Here is a 15,797-nt window from a genome sequence, read left to right as displayed (position 1 = left end):
TTTCCTGTCAAAAGCAGCTCACCAAATTGGGATGAACGGACGCCGCCGGAAGAAAGGTGCCAATACAGCTGCTACAACCAGCCTTTTCGAACTGACTATGAACTGCTACGGCTATCTGAGTTATGTACTGAGCGGATCTGAAAATCAGTCGGTCGGGTGGGGTGCACGAGGCTAAGTCTAACTATACTCTGTAAGCTGCTAGAAGCTGCTAGTCCCTCACCTTCTGATCCCAGAGACTCTGCACTGTCACCCTCTGCAGCCAGTCATCTGTGACATTCCCTTCCTGGGCTACAAAGGAAACCTCCTTTGGAACCCCCGGAAGCAGTACAAACGCATTCGCCTCAAAGTATCCTACTGCACCTGCCGGGTAGTCGAGCCAAGTGTAAAGGGAAACCCCTCCGGTAGCCTGGACCGTAAATTTCCTACTTTCCGGGCTGTACGAGACTTCGAGCTTTGGATCCTTCAAGGAGAGGTCTTTGGGAAAGACCGGCGTGAAATGGTTCTGGTGGACAAATGCCTTTTTACTACTGGCGTTCGGAAGACGTCCCTCCCCAGAAAGAGAAAGGATGAGAATGGAGTCTTTCAAATCAGGCAGCGAAAGCTCAGAGATATTGGTAGTGTAAATGTTGGTCGTGTTGAGGGCACCAACAGTGAAGCTGACAGTTTCGGGGGTGCCGGCATTGTTAGCAATAGACTTGCCTGAGAGATCAACCCAGGTCAGGTTCACCGTGCCCTGCGCGGGCTCCCACAAGTCGGATGTCACATACACTTCCAAGCGACCGGTAGTGTAGTTCCAAAAGGGCGACACAATTATAGGTTGGTAGATGTCTCTGGCCACATAGTGAAGAACCTTCCACCGGCCATCGTACTCGATTCCCGCCCAAGTCGGGGCTTGCCAGATGTCCTCTAACTGCCAGTACAGCGACCCTAGCTGACGCTCTGGCATTCCGCTGCCTCGGCGGTAGAACTGAATCTGGGACTTGTACAGATCGGCTTGGAAGAGTTGCGTTGCGTGGCACCAGGCGCTGAAGTTGGCAACAGAGTCGGATTTGCTGGGTATTGGATAGTATGCTTCCACGCCCATCGTCATTTCACCCATTCCTTTGGACGAATTCTTGAAGTTGTCAGTGAACAAGCCTCCTGCAGTGTAGTGATGATTGCGGAGCACCACCACGCTGCTGTTGAATTGAAGGTCTTCGGGGTCAACAGCTTGCTGCCAGGTCTGCAAACTAGGCATACTGTGGAAACCGAATTCATTCGCAAACCGGCCGACGGGATAGTGATTATAGTCGAAGGAGACGCTCGTGTCGTAGTTGTAATAGTCCGTGTCGCCATAGTATGAGCCCGGGGTAGTATTCGAGTACCTTTCTGCCATCGGCACAGGCGCAGAGAGATTGACATACAAGTACCCTTCAGTTGTGCTGCTGGGGCTGTATGTGATCGACCGTGTGTTCTCGTACACGAGGGGCAAGATCAGGCTGATGTATAACTTTTCGTACTCCCCAATGTACTTGGAATATCCCGTGGGATCCGCTCTCCTGGCCATTGGAAGCATCAAGCTCTCGATCTCATTACCGCCGGCCCACAGAGCTAGGGATGGGTGGTGGTTTACTCGACGGACATTGTAGACCACCTCGGCTGCGACATTTTCCAAAAATGCATCATTAACGGGGTAAAGTGCGTCGCTGAACTGAAACTCGCTCCAGAGTAAGATACCCTTTTCATCGGCGAGGTCATAAATAAAGTCATGGAGATATGCACCAGAGGCCCAAACGCGAAGCATGTTCTGGTTTCCCGCCGTTACTGCGTCAAACAATCGTGCCATTCTAGCTTGCGTCACCCGCGGCCAGAAGGCGTCCGGAGGTATAATGTTCGACCCTTTGGTATAGAACTCGTATCCATTGATCTCAAAGTGCCAATTGGCGCCAGGTGCAATTCCCTGGGCCAGCTGGTCATCAGTGATATTCCTTTGGTTAAGGAAGATGGTACGGAATCCAGTTCTTTTGGTGACCTTGGCCAGGCTCTTTTTCATATCATTCTGCACAGTGATGGTCACGTTGTACAAGTTCTGTTTGCCCATGCCACTGGGCCACCATAGCTTTGGAGCATCGCCATCAATGGTCGTGGTCCCTGTAATCGATTTTCCTGAGACCGTAACGTTTTGGAGGAGTCCTGAAGAGAGGACTGATCCCGTCGCAGCGTCTTTGATCTCGATCGACATAGAAGGTTTACATGGCACAGGACCTAAGAAGTCGATACTCGCATTGACAATCCAAGGTTGGCTCTGGTCAGGAGGCAGATAATTGATCTGGCCTTGTCGGTAGATGTCTATGTCAGTGTTGAGAACGTAGAGTTCAGCATGGCCGTTTTGAACAATGTATGAGGGCTTCCATGGTCCAACTGGCGCAAAGGCAGGGCCCCAGTCCCATCCGAAGTCTGATTGCTCTTTGCGAATATACCAACGGTTTGGGTACTCGTTGGTGATTTGTACACCGGGAGGCCATTCTGTAAAAGCATGAGTTTCAATGCACCAGTTCGGGATGACAGGAGTGGTGCCGGGTCCCCTGACCTTCCGCATCGGGGCTCTTTGCAATCGTATTTGCAATATTTGGGGCGCTCCCGAAATTGATCCTCAGCACCGGATCTTGTTTACATTCTTTCAGGATCTGAGATACGTCGAAATGGTGTTGACGGAATTGGTTATCAGTAGAACCAACATGCTGGTCACAGAAGGTGATTGTTGCGAAAGTGTCCAGTCCATCAAAGACAAGCCATGTGGACTCGAAATCTTCAAGGCTGTCAAAGCATCAGCAGTCAAAATGACCCGATGAGTTTTTTTGTAGAGTTTTCGCTGTGGGTACTCACAGGCCTTTAATCGGGTTGCTGGTATACGTCCAATTGGCATCCGCAATCCAACGAAGGTTAAAATCATTGAGGCCATGATATCTGTGAAGTTGTACTAGATCAGCATTCTGCTTGCCATCTAGCACAAGTCAACCACGCACGGGTCATCTACACATATCGTTAGGTCATGCATTCAATGATAGTAGTAGCCGGAGTCCGCATACCAATAACACCTGCCTCAAACAGGTCCAGGTGCACTTGAGAAGGAAGATGGCCTGGCACGGTCCTATTTAAGGCTGTGCTGCTGAGAGTCCAGCCATCTCCACTCAAGTCCACAACATGCTGGCCGACAACCGAAGGTGGAGCGGGTGTAAGCAGTGCTAAGACTGTCTCGGCTTTCACATGCATGGCGACTAAGCAGTGGTCAGGTGCTCAGCCGTTGAAAAATGAAGCGACTTCATGAAAGAGCTTCTAATCTTGGGCTCGACTAAGGGCAGCTCTTATAGGACGCAGCGCAGATCCTCTCTCGGGGTTTAATCCGATGTCAAGTGTAGTAAACAAGCATTCAGCCACTGGGAACTTCCTGCTCTTAGCCTCTTGCAAGTCACGAAAGGTTGATCAATACCAGAAGGGGAAGACGGTGCTAGGGCCGTGTTGAATCAGGTAGTGAGGCTGGATTGGACGATCCAGAAATGATGCTTGATTTAACAGTCTGATCAACCATCGATGCAACAGTATTTGATGCAATGATACAACCCTGGTCTGCGATGTAACCGATAGATGGACCAAGCTTGGAGGATCTCAGCAAGCGGGGAAGAGAGAAGATCGGCGCTGTGGGATGAAGGAGGCAAGGAGTTTAACTAGGAGACTGCGAGACGGACATCGTATGGATAGACCGTTAGCATACTCGAAAGTACTCCGAAGCCTCTGAGACTAATCTTTAAGTGCAATGACGGCTCTGGTCGAAGAGGATGGACTGAGTCGAGGGATTGCTGTCACCGATTGTCTTGCGCCTATGTATGGAAGGATTATAGTGCAGGATGGCTTAGTGGACGCGTCAACGACTCTATATACATAAACGGATCTGGCAGCATCCAGGATGCTCATAAGTCCCTGTAATCAACACAACATACCGATAGCGATAGATCTCCTCTTCTCTGCCTACTATACACAGGTGATTCTACCCCCAAAACCTTGCTCCTGGAGCCTAGCCATGTGTAAGCGTTCCCCCGGTTCCACTTTGTCAAGGCAACGGATGCCGGTTGAGATCAAACCAGAACATTGAAAATGCCTGAAGATATACATAGAAGAATTCCTTAAGAACTGGTCTCATTGCCTACATGGATAAAGTATTCCCACTCATCTTTTACTACTCATTGTTGTTGATAATTGCTGTACGATCGCCAAAGCCACGGCTAAGAGCGGGGATAACATGACGTTGGGCCCGACGCCAACCGAGTCCTCCGCATTTCCCCCAGAATCATAAGAAATCAACACCTGTCGGCCCCTGCACCTAAAAAGGGTACTGTGATTCTTCCCTCGATCTCAATCAATGAGATTCTGCTAGATTGCAAAAATTTCAGTCATGTCGTTAAAATTTATGGCCCGCTTACCGCGGCCGGCGCGCAGCCAGCGGACTCTCCTCCCTTCCGTCAAGCGATGGGGCAGCTCCATCTCTCAGCGGCCAGGATCGGATAGGTATTTGGCACACTCTCACATTCAGTGGGATAGAGACGAAGATGTCTAACGGAAATATGGCAATAGGGTCCGCTTCCCTGGTGCCGTCAACAGCAAATTCACCACGGAGATGTCCTTTATTAACCCTGCCGAGACGTCGAGTATCCCTACCTACCGAGTGATGAACTCTGACGGAGTGATGTTGGAGAAAGACCGGAAATCGCTTGATGTGTCAAACGAGGAGATATTGACCTGGTACAAGAACATGCTCACTGGTGAGACCCTATGCTCATGTACTGGTTGGACAATCACTGATGAAAAGTAGTGAGCGTGATGGACGTGATCATGTTCGAGGCCCAGAGGCAAGGGCGTCTCAGTTTCTATATGGTACGAGCACTCAGCCGCAAAGCCAACAATTCGCCAACAATTCTAACGAGGTGCAGGTTTCTGCAGGAGAAGAGGGCATCAGCGTCGGCTCCGCAGCTGCCCTGACCCCCGATGACGTGGTCTTCGCCCAATACCGCGAAGCAGGCGTCTTTCAACAACGCGGCTTCACCCTCAGGGACTTCATGAGCCAACTCTTCGCCAACCGCAACGACAACGGGAGAGGCCGTAACATGCCGGTTCACTACGGCTCCAACTACCCCCGCACAGTAAGTACCCGCCCGCCCCTCGAACTGGTGGTCAACCTGGGATCATATCTGACACAACATGCAAGCACACCATCTCCTCCCCACTCGCAACCCAGATTCCCCAAGCCTCCGGCGCCGCCTACGCCCTGAAGCTCCAAGCCCTCCAAAACCCCGATACCCCGCCCCGCATCGTAGCCTGCTACTTCGGCGAGGGCGCCGCCAGCGAAGGCGACTTCCACGCCGGCCTGAACATCGCCGCCACGCGGTCCTGCCCCGTCGTCTTCATCTGCCGCAACAACGGCTACGCCATCTCCACCCCGACGCTCGAGCAGTACCGCGGCGACGGTATCGCCAGCCGCGGCGTGGGCTACGGCATCGACACGATCCGCGTTGACGGCAATGACATCTTTGCCGTGTACGAGGCGATGCGGGAAGCGCGCCGCATTGCGCTCACGGACGGCGGCCGGCCAGTCCTCATCGAAGCGATGAGCTACCGTGTCTCGCACCACAGTACCAGCGATGATAGTTTCGCGTACCGGGCGCGGGTAGAGGTCGAGGACTGGAAACGCCGGGACAACCCGATCATTCGCTTGCGGAAGTGGTTGGAGAATGAGGGCCTGTGGAATGAGGATATGGAGCAGGAGACGCGCGATCAGCTGCGCAAGGCCGTGCTGAAAGAATTTGGGGACGCGGAGCGTGAGAAGAAGCCTCCCATTCGGGCGGCATTCGAGGATGTGTATGATGAGTTGACGGAGGAAGCGCAGGAACAGATGAAGGAGCTCAAGCGCATTCTCGAGACGTATCCCGAGGAGTACGATCTCCGTCAATACGAAGATGGCATTAAAGGGTTGTAGAAACTTTGGACTGGTGGCATATTGTTCCCTTCACATATAGATCTGAGATACCCGCATTGGGTAATATGACTGATGAACATGATACAAGTGCCTTAGTACAAATTCTGAAGATCCTAACAGAGAATGCGTCCTCAAACTGGTCCTAGAATTTCAGAAGAGTGATCATATTAAGGTATCATAAGGATGAGACAAGGGCAACTCAGTCAAACGTACAAGAAGAAAAGAAATCAATCCGCCGCATAGCTTGTTATTCTGTACAATCGCCATTCAACAAGAGCCAAGAAGTTAATAACGACATCAACGGAGCACTACTGGACTACCATGGATGTCTCGTTATGTCAGTGGCAATCTATTCCACAGACCTGCTAAACCTCCACAGTCGTAGCGAGAGCCTGCTGTGCAAGTTTCTTATTGCGTTTGAACAATGCAGCGAGCTTTTTATCAATAGCATCTAGTTCCTTTCGCGAGCCTTCAAGATCCTTCTGGGACTTGAGCGCAAACGAACGCAGCTCCTCATCGGTCATGCCAACAACATCGTCGAGGTCCGGAATAGTCCCCATAACCACACCAGCGGCTCCAAGCATATGTTTCGCAGTAGCAGCCGCAAAAGACCGGACGGAAGCCGCCGTTGCGTTGGCCAACTCGGCAGTGCTCGCAATGGCCCAGTTATGGCTACGAGTACTGTCCGCCTCCATAGTCGACAGGACGTTTGGCGGAGCAGAGGCAGTTGACGAGACAGATGCATCGGCAGCCGGCGGTGATCCAGCATGTGCTGCAGATGAAAGATTGGTTGTAGTCTCATCTACCCAGCAAATGTTGAAGTTCTCGGGCGTGGCGAAGAGCGCATCCAACCCTCCACCACGATTGGTCACGTCGGGTTCCGTAATAAGGGCTGCTGGATATTCCTGGAAAGATTCGGTTGTCCATTCCATGCTCTTTTCCAAAGCGAGATACCTGTCTTCTTCCTCCGGCGTCAGGTGATGGAGGACACAACCGCGAGGCGTGATGAGGCAGCGATCCTTCAGTTGGCTAGAAGAGGAATGGAGACGGACAGGTTCCCCGCGAAGCAAGGCTTTGCGGTGCTCCTCGGTCAACTCGATAGGCTGCTTCAAAAGTTCGTAATCGTCGGATGTACATTTCATGTCAAAGCGCTGACTGAGATTCGAAGGATTGAAGAGAGGGTGATTGTTTAGATCCAACTGGCCAGCCTTGTGCAGCTGAGCAAGCAAGACCTGCAATGGCGAAGTCCGTTCCAGAAACAGATCTTTAATCGAGACGCCGCTTTGTTCGGAATCCTTTATCAGCTGTTCCAGCGTGTTCTTCGAGCGCCATGGCTCTGCTGGCTTGTTCTCGGATACGGGTTGCTTCTCTTCGATATGGGGCTTCGGAGGCTTCTCCTGCTTATTCTTCTTCGTCTCCTCGGTCTTCGGTTCAACCCTCTCAGCCGCCTCTTGTGGGCCAGGCTGACTGACTTTTGTGGGCTCAGGCGCATTGTCGGCGCTCGTGTTGGATGCATCAGCATTGCTTGTCGGGGCCTTCTTGGTCTTGCGTTTCCTGCCGATGATGGGGGCTTGAACTGGCTCCTCCGGAACGGCTATCACCTCCTGTTTCTTAGCTTCAGCTTCCTTTGCCTTTTGCCGGCGTTCTTTCTTGGCTTGACTCTTAGTGATAGAGCGCACAGGTGCAGAGCCAATCCTAGAGGAAGCGGGAGGCGAATTGGCACGAGAAGCAGACGCAGACGTGTACAGATCCGCTTCAGAGCCCAAATCACCGGGAGTATCGGGTCGACTGAGCGAAGAAATACTTGGCCGTCTTGAACGTGTCTTCAGAGTTGTCGGGAGAGAAGCGCTAGACTGAGAGGTGGAAGCGGGAGGTGGTGTCTCGGTCTTTGGGGTGTCAACCACGCGAAGAACCCGCGGCTGTCGAGGAGCCGAGGAGTCCGAAGCCCGGGAGACACCCGTCATAGGAGTATTTGGCCTTGACCCGACGGCAGAAACGGGAGCTGCAACATAGCGCGTAGGAGCAGTCTGGGCGGGAGATTCTGCTTTCGAAGTCGTAGTTTCTTGGGGATGAGCTGGTGTGAAGTGCAGATCAAGTTTCATAGGCTTGGCTTTTGTCGATGGTTTCTTATTAGGATGACTATTGTTGGTATCTCCGTCTTTCGCACTCGGTCTCCTATCATCTAAACTTGCTGAGAGCTCGGGTTTAGCCTGTGTCCGAGCTATCTGTGCGGACTTTGGCAAAGGGGAACCCAGGGAAATCTCCGAAATGTTCTTGAACTTGCTAGGAGGAACGCTTTCGGGAGTTTCTCGAGGCTCTGGAGACGGCCGCTGAGATTCAATCTCGGAGAAGTTCTGAGACGGTGTTCCAGGCTTAGAACGTGTGATGTTGAGGCCAGGCGGTGGCATAGATATCGATAGAGACGGGCTCGACGGATTCAAAGGACTCTGGAACAACGACGATGCCGGATGAGCGTGCGGCAAAGGGAGACCGGGGGGAAGTGTCGGGGTTCCGGCGCGAGTGGTCCCTTGAGTGTCATTTGGAAGATGAGATCGAAGGAGAAAGCCAAAGCTGTCGACGGGGCGCTTGTCCTTGAGCGGAGTCCCCAGAGGCGGGAAATCTTCGTCCACTACTTGCTCCAGTCAGTTCGTTGAAATACAGCCACATGGGTGAAAAGATGGGTATCAAAAATAAAAGAACACGACATGATGCAGGCAGTCGACTCTCCAGAGCAAGGGCAGAAGCAGATCAGACAAAATATACGAAGAACTGTGGGCATGACGATTACACAAAATTTCCCTGGCTAGGTTGACCAGTCAGGAGCAGGGCAACGGTGTCTATATGAACAGTGATTGTGAGAATTTGACTTCAGATAGACGGCCTTGCTTCAGTTTACCAAAGTCAGGGCAGGGAGGTTAACGTACATGGAACCATGGCCAGACCGAGAGGACCTCACGACGCTGATAGATCAACCCAGCTTGGATGCAAAAGAAAGAAAAAGACAAAGTACGACAGCCACCAAGTCAATGTCGGCCAGAAGAAAATGAGATCTTCATGAATAATGCGACGTCACTCATCCGAGAGGATGCTGGTAATACGAGGAAAAACAGTAAAGAATAAAGGGACGAAAATGACACATAAAGAACTCCGCCTCAAATATAACGCCAAAGGCATTCCGCCATAACTGCTTGCAATTTTTAGAGCCGATTGCCCAATGCTTCGTTGCAGGGTGTGTATCAGATCGCAAAGCCAGAGGTCAGACTCGGGAATCAAGAAAAGGCAAATTCATATCCTGCACCACGTGAAAAACGAAGAGGAAAAATATGATATCATGTCATGTAAGGGAATAAGAAAGTGAAATCAAAGCTCAGGCATCACAAGGAGAAAACGACGTGGAGGGGGAAGAAGAAGCAAATATGGTCATCATAACAAGAGAGACACGAATATGCGAGGGGAAGAAGACTGGAGAGCGACAAAAGGGAGAACGGTAATCACCAGCGGTTGAAACCGCCTCCATACATCATGGAGTGATTGTACCCACCTTGACCCTGACTCCCATATAGCGCTTGCCCAGCAGTGGTATTTGCGCCGACCTGGTGCATCCTCGCCTGCAAAATACTCGGGTCCGCAAGATCAACTACACCGCCTCCACCGGAGGAAGTGTTAGCATGTCTGTGCTTCTTCCCCTTCTTCTTCTGCTTCTGTGGCCCAGCTTCGGAGAAAGTCCCCGCTTGGGAACCATAGAAAGAGCTGAGAAGGCCATTGGCAGGAGTCAGGGGAGGGGGGGTTTGGTGCTGTTGGAGAAAAGGAAACATGAACTCACGCTTTGCGGCCTCTTGCCCTTGCAATCCACCAGTATTTGTGCCACTTCGACCTCGCAACAACTCGCGCATCAATTCTGGGTTGGCTTCCTGCTTGCCGACATTGCCGCCCAAACCGAGATTGGCATTTGTGGTAAATCCGTGACCTTGAGCAAACATGCCGCCTCCACTGATGGGAGGAGTACCAGCTGTCTTCAGACCGGGTGGTGGACCCTGAACCCCGCTAGTGTAGAAGTTGTTGGCAAGTCCGTGCTGAGGGCTAGGTGCTGCCAAAGGGTTCGGCGTCCCAGACTGCATCAAACCAGCCTGCTGGCTGAGCATCCTGACGTTGGGAAGGTTCTTTGCATTGGCATCATTGGTGAAAGAGAAACGCGAAGACTGACGGTTCTGGGCCTGTAGAGCGTTGAACTGCGCCATTTGCGACTGGAGAAGACCTTGCCGAACTTGAGACGCCTGATCTAGAACGGACGAACCCAATCCACTTTGTAAGGGATCGACTAGGCCAGCCTGCTGGCTGCCAGCGGACTTGAGCAGCATCAGTTGCTGTTGCTGAAGTGGGGTTAAGCTACGGCCGCCGAGGTTGAGTCCCTGGAACTGGTGACTAGCGGCCGACACGGGTGACCCAATCGCAGAATTCGTCGTGGTACCCTGCTGAGACGGCGGCTGAATAGCACCATGGGAGTCACGACCTCCACGACCTCTTGGAGGGTGAGCGTCATCTGGTTCACCACCAAGTTGCAAACTTCCACTTTCTCGGCTTTCCTCCTCGGCCGCCGCATTCTGAAGAAGCTCCTGTTCTCTCTTCGCGCGCTCCTGCTCCGCCTTCTCCCGCATTGCTCGACGTTTGACGCCACCGTATGGGTCGATGAACGAAGGATGGTTCTCAATAAGAGCAACCTCTTCAGTAGAAAGACCGGCTGCGGAGAAAATGAACTTGAAATCTGGGGACTTGACCGCCTTGAGTATATTTTCGAGTAGGGGTGCGATGGGGTCAGGCGGCGTCTGGACCGACGTTTGAGGAGTGGCAGGGCGTGCTTCCGAAGGCGCCGGCGTCTGGCGTCGCTCCTGCGACTGCTTCTCGGCCTTCTTGACTTCCTCGACCCCCTGTGCGACCGTGGCATGCACTGGACGAGGGCTCTGGGAAGCTTGGCTGCCCGCTAGACTGGCTCGCCGGGTGCGATTGATGGCACTATCTTTGTTTGCCCAACTGGCCGACGAGGGGAGAGCAGAACCGTCTGGTTGTCGCATGCCAGTAGTATCATCCTTACTGGCCTGTCGGCGCATTGGTTGAGAAGTAGGCAGAGCGGAGGATCGAGCGACATGTGCAGGAATGGCGTGACTGGGTCCGCTGGGAATTCCGTTGGGGCGCTGACTAGAGAGTGTGTTCATCGAAGAAAGATCCTGTCGGCTATAACTATCACTATCTTCGCCCGTCTCGTGCAGGAAAGTACAATTTCGATTATTGCACTGCTCATTGCGGAGAAACGATGAGCAATATTTGGTGGTCCCATATTGCGCCCTACAATAGAATCAGTTAGCTGAGAGTTGCGAATGACACGATAAAGAACGATAGGTTTGCCTACCTGAGTACACGGTCGCCGTTGGTAGATCCGTCGACAGCAGCAATACAGGTTGCAGCATCCGCCTTGGTGGCATATGTCACATAGACACCGATACCCTGGTTGGGATTGCCACCTGGCTTGGCCTTGCTGACAACGATTTTTTCGATCTCGCCATATTGGCCGAAATAATCCTTCCCGCGCAAAGTTTGAAGTAGTTGACTCTCGTCGCGTATTGTGGGGTTGAGGCCGATCACATAAACCAGGTTTTTCTGTACGACCCTAACCCCCGCCAAATTCTTCCGGCTGGAAGCCTCGATTTCGCGCTTTTCAGCTTCCTTCTTTTTTGCGGCGGCCGCCTTTCGATGTTTCAACGCCAAGTCTGCTTTGAACCTAGTGTGAAAACGGATCCGTTAGCGCCAAGAAACCGATATTTGGGCAAAGCGGAAACAAGTGTTGCCAAAATGCGAAAATATGATACGCACTCGTCTGCATCAGGAACCTTGTATTGTATAGTGCTTTCATCATAAACGCGCCTGCAGTTAGGGCATCGGCCCTCTTCGCTATGGGTCTTGATGTTATTGTAGCAAAACTGGCAGATCTGTTTGGCCAACGGTTAGAATTTGCACCAATGCACACCAGAAGGCAGCAAGGAGCAACACACCTGATAACCGCAAGGGCATGGCTTGAAGTTCTTGTCGGAAAGATCAAATTCTTCAATGCACAGAGGGCTAAGGTCGAAGTTGTCAGCCAACTGCCGTATAACACCAGCGATGGGAAAGCACTTCAAACATACCAGAACTCGTCGTCATCATCGATGACGGAGTCTATTTGCGGGCGACTCGACATAGTGACCGTCCTTGTGAGAGTGTACTAATCGAGTACGTATGTGCAGATGGATGCGAAACGCCGATACCTGTAAGCCGAGACCCCGAGAGAAGGGGGAAGGTGAAAGAGGCGAAGAAACCAAGAAAAAAATGGATCGGTCGCTGGAAAGACAGTAAAGCGGTAAGAAAAATCCAGAGGACTCTAGACAAGAAAGCGAAGATGTTGAAAAAGAGGAAAGGGAGAGGAAAGGGAAACGTTGGTTAGTGAGGAGCAGGACTAGCAGGACTTGCAGCAGCAACAGCAGAGGAAGAGAGTTTGAGGCGAAGAAAGAGAGAACGAAGTTGGACGCGGAGCTGCCACATGGTGTTTGCCTTGTTTGGTCTGTTTGCATTTTTCAGTGGTTTATGTCAGCCTGCACGTGACTGCCTGGTTCCCGGCAACCTCGAAGTCCTCGCCGGCCAGCTCCCTGTGGATGTCTCCGGTTGCTTGAACCGCCCCTCCAACGCCTCAATCTCCTTCTCAGGATCCGCCATTGTCCTTCCATCATGGCCTCTGCTCGCTCCTTGATGCGATTGAGCACTGGCCGCTCGCTGGCATCGGCCGTGAGGTCGTCCCAGACATGCCGTGCCTTCTCGTCGACCGTGCAGCTCGCCTCCAAAGTTCCTGAGCCTGAGAATATGCGCCAAGCGCACCGTCCCCGTATGCAATGGATCAAAAAATGAGGCTGAGCCTTCAATGACTGACTTTGAGTATAGCCCAAGGAGCTCTTCGCGCGCCTGTCGTCAACCCCGCCGACAAGTACCAGGACAAGACCGAGAGCCTGCACAAGTACGGCCAATATGTCATGTCCTGCCTGCCCAAATACGTTCAGCAGTTCTCTGTGTGGAAGGACGAGCTCACGATCTACGTTCCTCCCACCGGCATCATCCCTGTCATGAGCTTCCTGAAATACCACACGGCAGCCGAATTCACCCAGATCTCCGATATTACCGCGGTTGATTTCCCCACTCGTGACCAGCGCTTCGAGGTCGTCTACAACCTGCTGAGCATCCGCTATAACTCCCGTATCCGTGTTAAGACCTATGCGGACGAGGCCAGCCCCGTGCCCAGTGTGACGGGTCTGTACGAAGGAGCTCTGTGGTACGAGCGTGAGGTCTACGACCTGTTTGGTGTCTTCTTCAGCGGCCACCCGGATCTGCGTCGTATTATGACGGACTACGGTTTCGATGGACACCCTCTCCGCAAGGATTTCCCTTTGACCGGCTACACTGAGCTGCGCTACGATGAAGAGAAGAAGCGCATCGTCATTGAGCCCCTTGAGCTGACACAGGCTTTCCGGAACTTCGAAGGAGGCACCACTGCTTGGGAGCCTGTTGGCTCTGGCGTTGACCGGAAACCTGACTCGGTATGTCTGGTAACTAACTCCTGTGAAGCGATGGAAACTAATATGGTTCAATATAGTTCAAGCTCCCCACCCCTAAGCCGGAGGAGAAGAAGGAGGATGAAAAGAAATAGAGCTCCAGAATGTATCCGTATTTCCCTTTCACGTTGTTTGTATGTACATACCGCGTATACGTCGACGAATCTTTCGATTCAAACTCGTTGAATGCATCTTAGCACACGTAGTACTCTGTAGGAGATAATCTTGATTACAATCCCCGCCATTGGACGCAGACATTGCGCAGCAAACCAGGTGAACCACAATCACAAATAACGACAGTATCAATTAAAACCTTCAGCGATATATAATGGTTATTCTATCTATATAACATAACTGCGTCAAAATCGCAGTATGATGATGATGAAACCCAGGCGCAATCGAAAAGCATCGAATCCACTTCTTGGCATTCATCCGCCGCAGAAAAAAAGAATCTCCGCATCCAGCCAACTTTCTACCACAACTCCAACACAACACCACGCACGATATAATCACCACAGACGAAACAGAAATGCCAAAGCGCAAATTCTCCGACCTCAACGACCGACCCTCCGGGGCCGTCGACATCAAACTCGCGCGCCTAACCGCCAAATTCGAAAACGGCGTGACCGCCTTATCGCGAGCCCTCAAGACCGCCCGGGCGTTTGAGCGCCAGAAACTTGGCCGGCGAGAGAAGACCGCCAAGAGCGAGAACAAGCCTGAGGCGCTGGCGAGGATCGAAGAGGAGATTAGGGTGATTAAGGTAGGTAAATGCGAATGTGATTGCGGTCAGCAACAGAGGCGCAAGTGCGAAAGATTGACACTGACATTGATGCTGACGGATACGACAGAGTCTTAATTTCCAGGCGACGGCGGAGAAATACCTCTTCAAGCAGCTTGTCAAGACGAAGCGGATTGCCGAGTCGCCTGTCTTTCTGAAGTTCAAGGAGCGGAAGAATATCTCTACGGAGGGGCCGCGCAGCACGGCTGAGGCGAATGTCACGGCGAGGCTTTACAAATCGAATCCGGTGAAGAATGTCTTTCCGGGAATTATGGATGGGATCCGGCAATTACTTGGGTTGGAGGCTGCGGCTGCAGGGAAGAAGAATGTGTCAGAACAGAAGAAGGGGTCCACAGACCAACGGAAGAGTGAAAGCAAAGAGCCATCGTTAGATGGAGGATCAGAGCTGGAGGAGGAATCTGACGCAGACAGCCGAAAGACTGCGTCCAAGGCCGCTGCGAGGTCCGCGAAGGTAGCTTCCGAGGAAGCAGACAGGGAAGAAGGAAGCGATGTCGACATGGACGACGCCGAGAGCGTAGACTACTCGCACTTTGACGCACGGCTGGCCTCAGACTCCGGTTCCCACAGCGATGGCGAAAGCGACGCCGAAGAAGCCTCAGACTCCGACAACTCCAACATCTCCCGCTCTATCTCCCGATCTCCCTCCCCCGAAAAACCCACGAAAAAGTCCAAAAAAGCCACCTCCACCCCAGCAACAAGCACAACCTTCCTCCCCTCTCTGACAATGGGAGGGTACTTCTCCGGCTCCGAGTCCGAGCCCGAAGACCTCGAAGGTACAGCGGGCCCGCCGCGCCGGAAAAACAGAATGGGCCAGCAAGCGCGCCGTGCCCTCTGGGAGAAGAAGTACGGGAGTGGAGCGAACCACATCAAGAAGCAAAAGGAGAATGAATGGAAGAACAGGGATAGTGGCTGGGATGCGCGCCGGGGCGCTACGGATGGCACTGAAGGGCCGAGAGGGAAGCGTGGGCTGGGCCAGGGACGACCCTGGCAAAGAAATAACAATTCCACTGGTGGTGACCGGCCGCAGCGTGGTCCTCCAGGCGGCTCCAACAAGAAGAATGTCAAGGATGATAAGCCGCTGCATCCTTCTTGGGAGGCGGCCAGGAAGGCCAAGGAGCAGAAGTCGATGGCGGCGTTCCAGGGAAAGAAGGTCACGTTCGATTAGCTTGCATATGCATATTGTCTTTTACGGTCGAGAATACCCTGCGAAAGGAATCTTTGTGGAATTGTTGATGTACATATAGCATTGTTGATATGTCCAAAATTGGTATCATGCGTTAAGTGCGAGGCAAATAGCCCGCTCAAAGCTGTCGTATTACCATCTCGCCATTGGAAAAAAGTGCCTTGCCTGTAATCACAGACA

The 15,797-nt window shown here is 52.4% G+C and overlaps 5 protein-coding genes across 5 annotated transcripts; 3 read left to right on the top strand and 2 right to left on the bottom strand.

Annotated features, from left to right (window-relative positions):
- Positions 1-208: 208 nt before the first annotated feature.
- On the bottom strand, positions 209-4,181 carry AFUA_6G08840 (uncharacterized protein; the record flags this gene model as incomplete). The annotated part of the gene is made up of 5 exons (XM_077805035.1): positions 3,069-4,181; positions 3,006-3,012; positions 2,866-2,946; positions 2,570-2,788; positions 209-2,505 (listed from the first exon to the last, which is right to left on the bottom strand). The coding sequence occupies exons 2-5, from the start codon at positions 3,010-3,012 to the stop codon at positions 209-211; spliced, it is 2,604 nt and encodes an 867-aa protein (XP_077661168.1). The 5' UTR covers positions 3,069-4,181.
- A 248-nt stretch (positions 4,182-4,429) lies between these two features.
- On the top strand, positions 4,430-6,007 carry AFUA_6G08830 (thiamine pyrophosphate-dependent dehydrogenase E1 component subunit alpha; the record flags this gene model as incomplete). The annotated part of the gene is made up of 5 exons (XM_745679.1): positions 4,430-4,542; positions 4,609-4,796; positions 4,847-4,908; positions 4,965-5,174; positions 5,240-6,007. The coding sequence occupies 5 exons, from the start codon at positions 4,430-4,432 to the stop codon at positions 6,005-6,007; spliced, it is 1,341 nt and encodes a 446-aa protein (XP_750772.1).
- A 213-nt stretch (positions 6,008-6,220) lies between these two features.
- On the bottom strand, positions 6,221-12,236 carry AFUA_6G08820 (CCR4-NOT core ubiquitin-protein ligase subunit MOT2; the record flags this gene model as incomplete). Its single annotated transcript, XM_745678.2, has 6 exons — positions 6,221-8,636; positions 9,549-11,347; positions 11,412-11,746; positions 11,869-11,988; positions 12,052-12,118; positions 12,184-12,236. 6 exons carry the CDS (start codon positions 12,234-12,236, stop codon positions 6,373-6,375), a joined length of 4,638 nt encoding a protein of 1,545 aa, XP_750771.1. The 3' UTR covers positions 6,221-6,372.
- Positions 12,237-12,528: 292 nt separating this feature from the next.
- On the top strand, positions 12,529-13,837 carry AFUA_6G08810 (complex I 30 kDa subunit family protein). Its single transcript, XM_077805034.1, has 3 exons — positions 12,529-12,914; positions 12,971-13,620; positions 13,677-13,837. The coding sequence occupies exons 1-3, from the start codon at positions 12,761-12,763 to the stop codon at positions 13,728-13,730; spliced, it is 858 nt and encodes a 285-aa protein (XP_077661167.1). The 5' UTR covers positions 12,529-12,760; the 3' UTR covers positions 13,731-13,837.
- Positions 13,838-13,932: 95 nt separating this feature from the next.
- AFUA_6G08800 (BUD22 family protein) lies at positions 13,933-15,599 on the top strand (the record flags this gene model as incomplete). Its single annotated transcript, XM_745676.2, has 2 exons — positions 13,933-14,395; positions 14,484-15,599. Exons 1-2 carry the CDS (start codon positions 14,165-14,167, stop codon positions 15,597-15,599), a joined length of 1,347 nt encoding a protein of 448 aa, XP_750769.1. The 5' UTR covers positions 13,933-14,164.
- Positions 15,600-15,797: the final 198 nt, after the last annotated feature.

Source organism: Aspergillus fumigatus, chromosome 6 (genome assembly GCF_000002655.1).
Source record: "Aspergillus fumigatus Af293 chromosome 6, whole genome shotgun sequence".
NCBI lineage: Eukaryota > Fungi > Ascomycota > Eurotiomycetes > Eurotiales > Aspergillaceae > Aspergillus > Aspergillus fumigatus.
The sequence above is the reverse complement of the archived record's forward strand: the minus strand, read 5'-3'. Positions and strand labels throughout refer to the sequence as shown.

What these genes read in the sequence shown, in the direction of transcription:
- AFUA_6G08810 (XM_077805034.1), top strand. Translation starts at nt 12,761, where the DNA reads ATGGCCTCTGCTCGCTCCTTGATGCGATTGAGCACTGGCCGCTCGCTG. An exon ending in GCGCCAAGCGCACCGTCCCC is followed by an intron (nt 12,915 to 12,970) that starts GTATGCAATGGA and finishes CTTTGAGTATAG; the next exon opens with CCCAAGGAGCTCTTCGCGCG. An exon ending in TTGACCGGAAACCTGACTCG is followed by an intron (nt 13,621 to 13,676) that starts GTATGTCTGGTA and finishes GGTTCAATATAG; the next exon opens with TTCAAGCTCCCCACCCCTAA.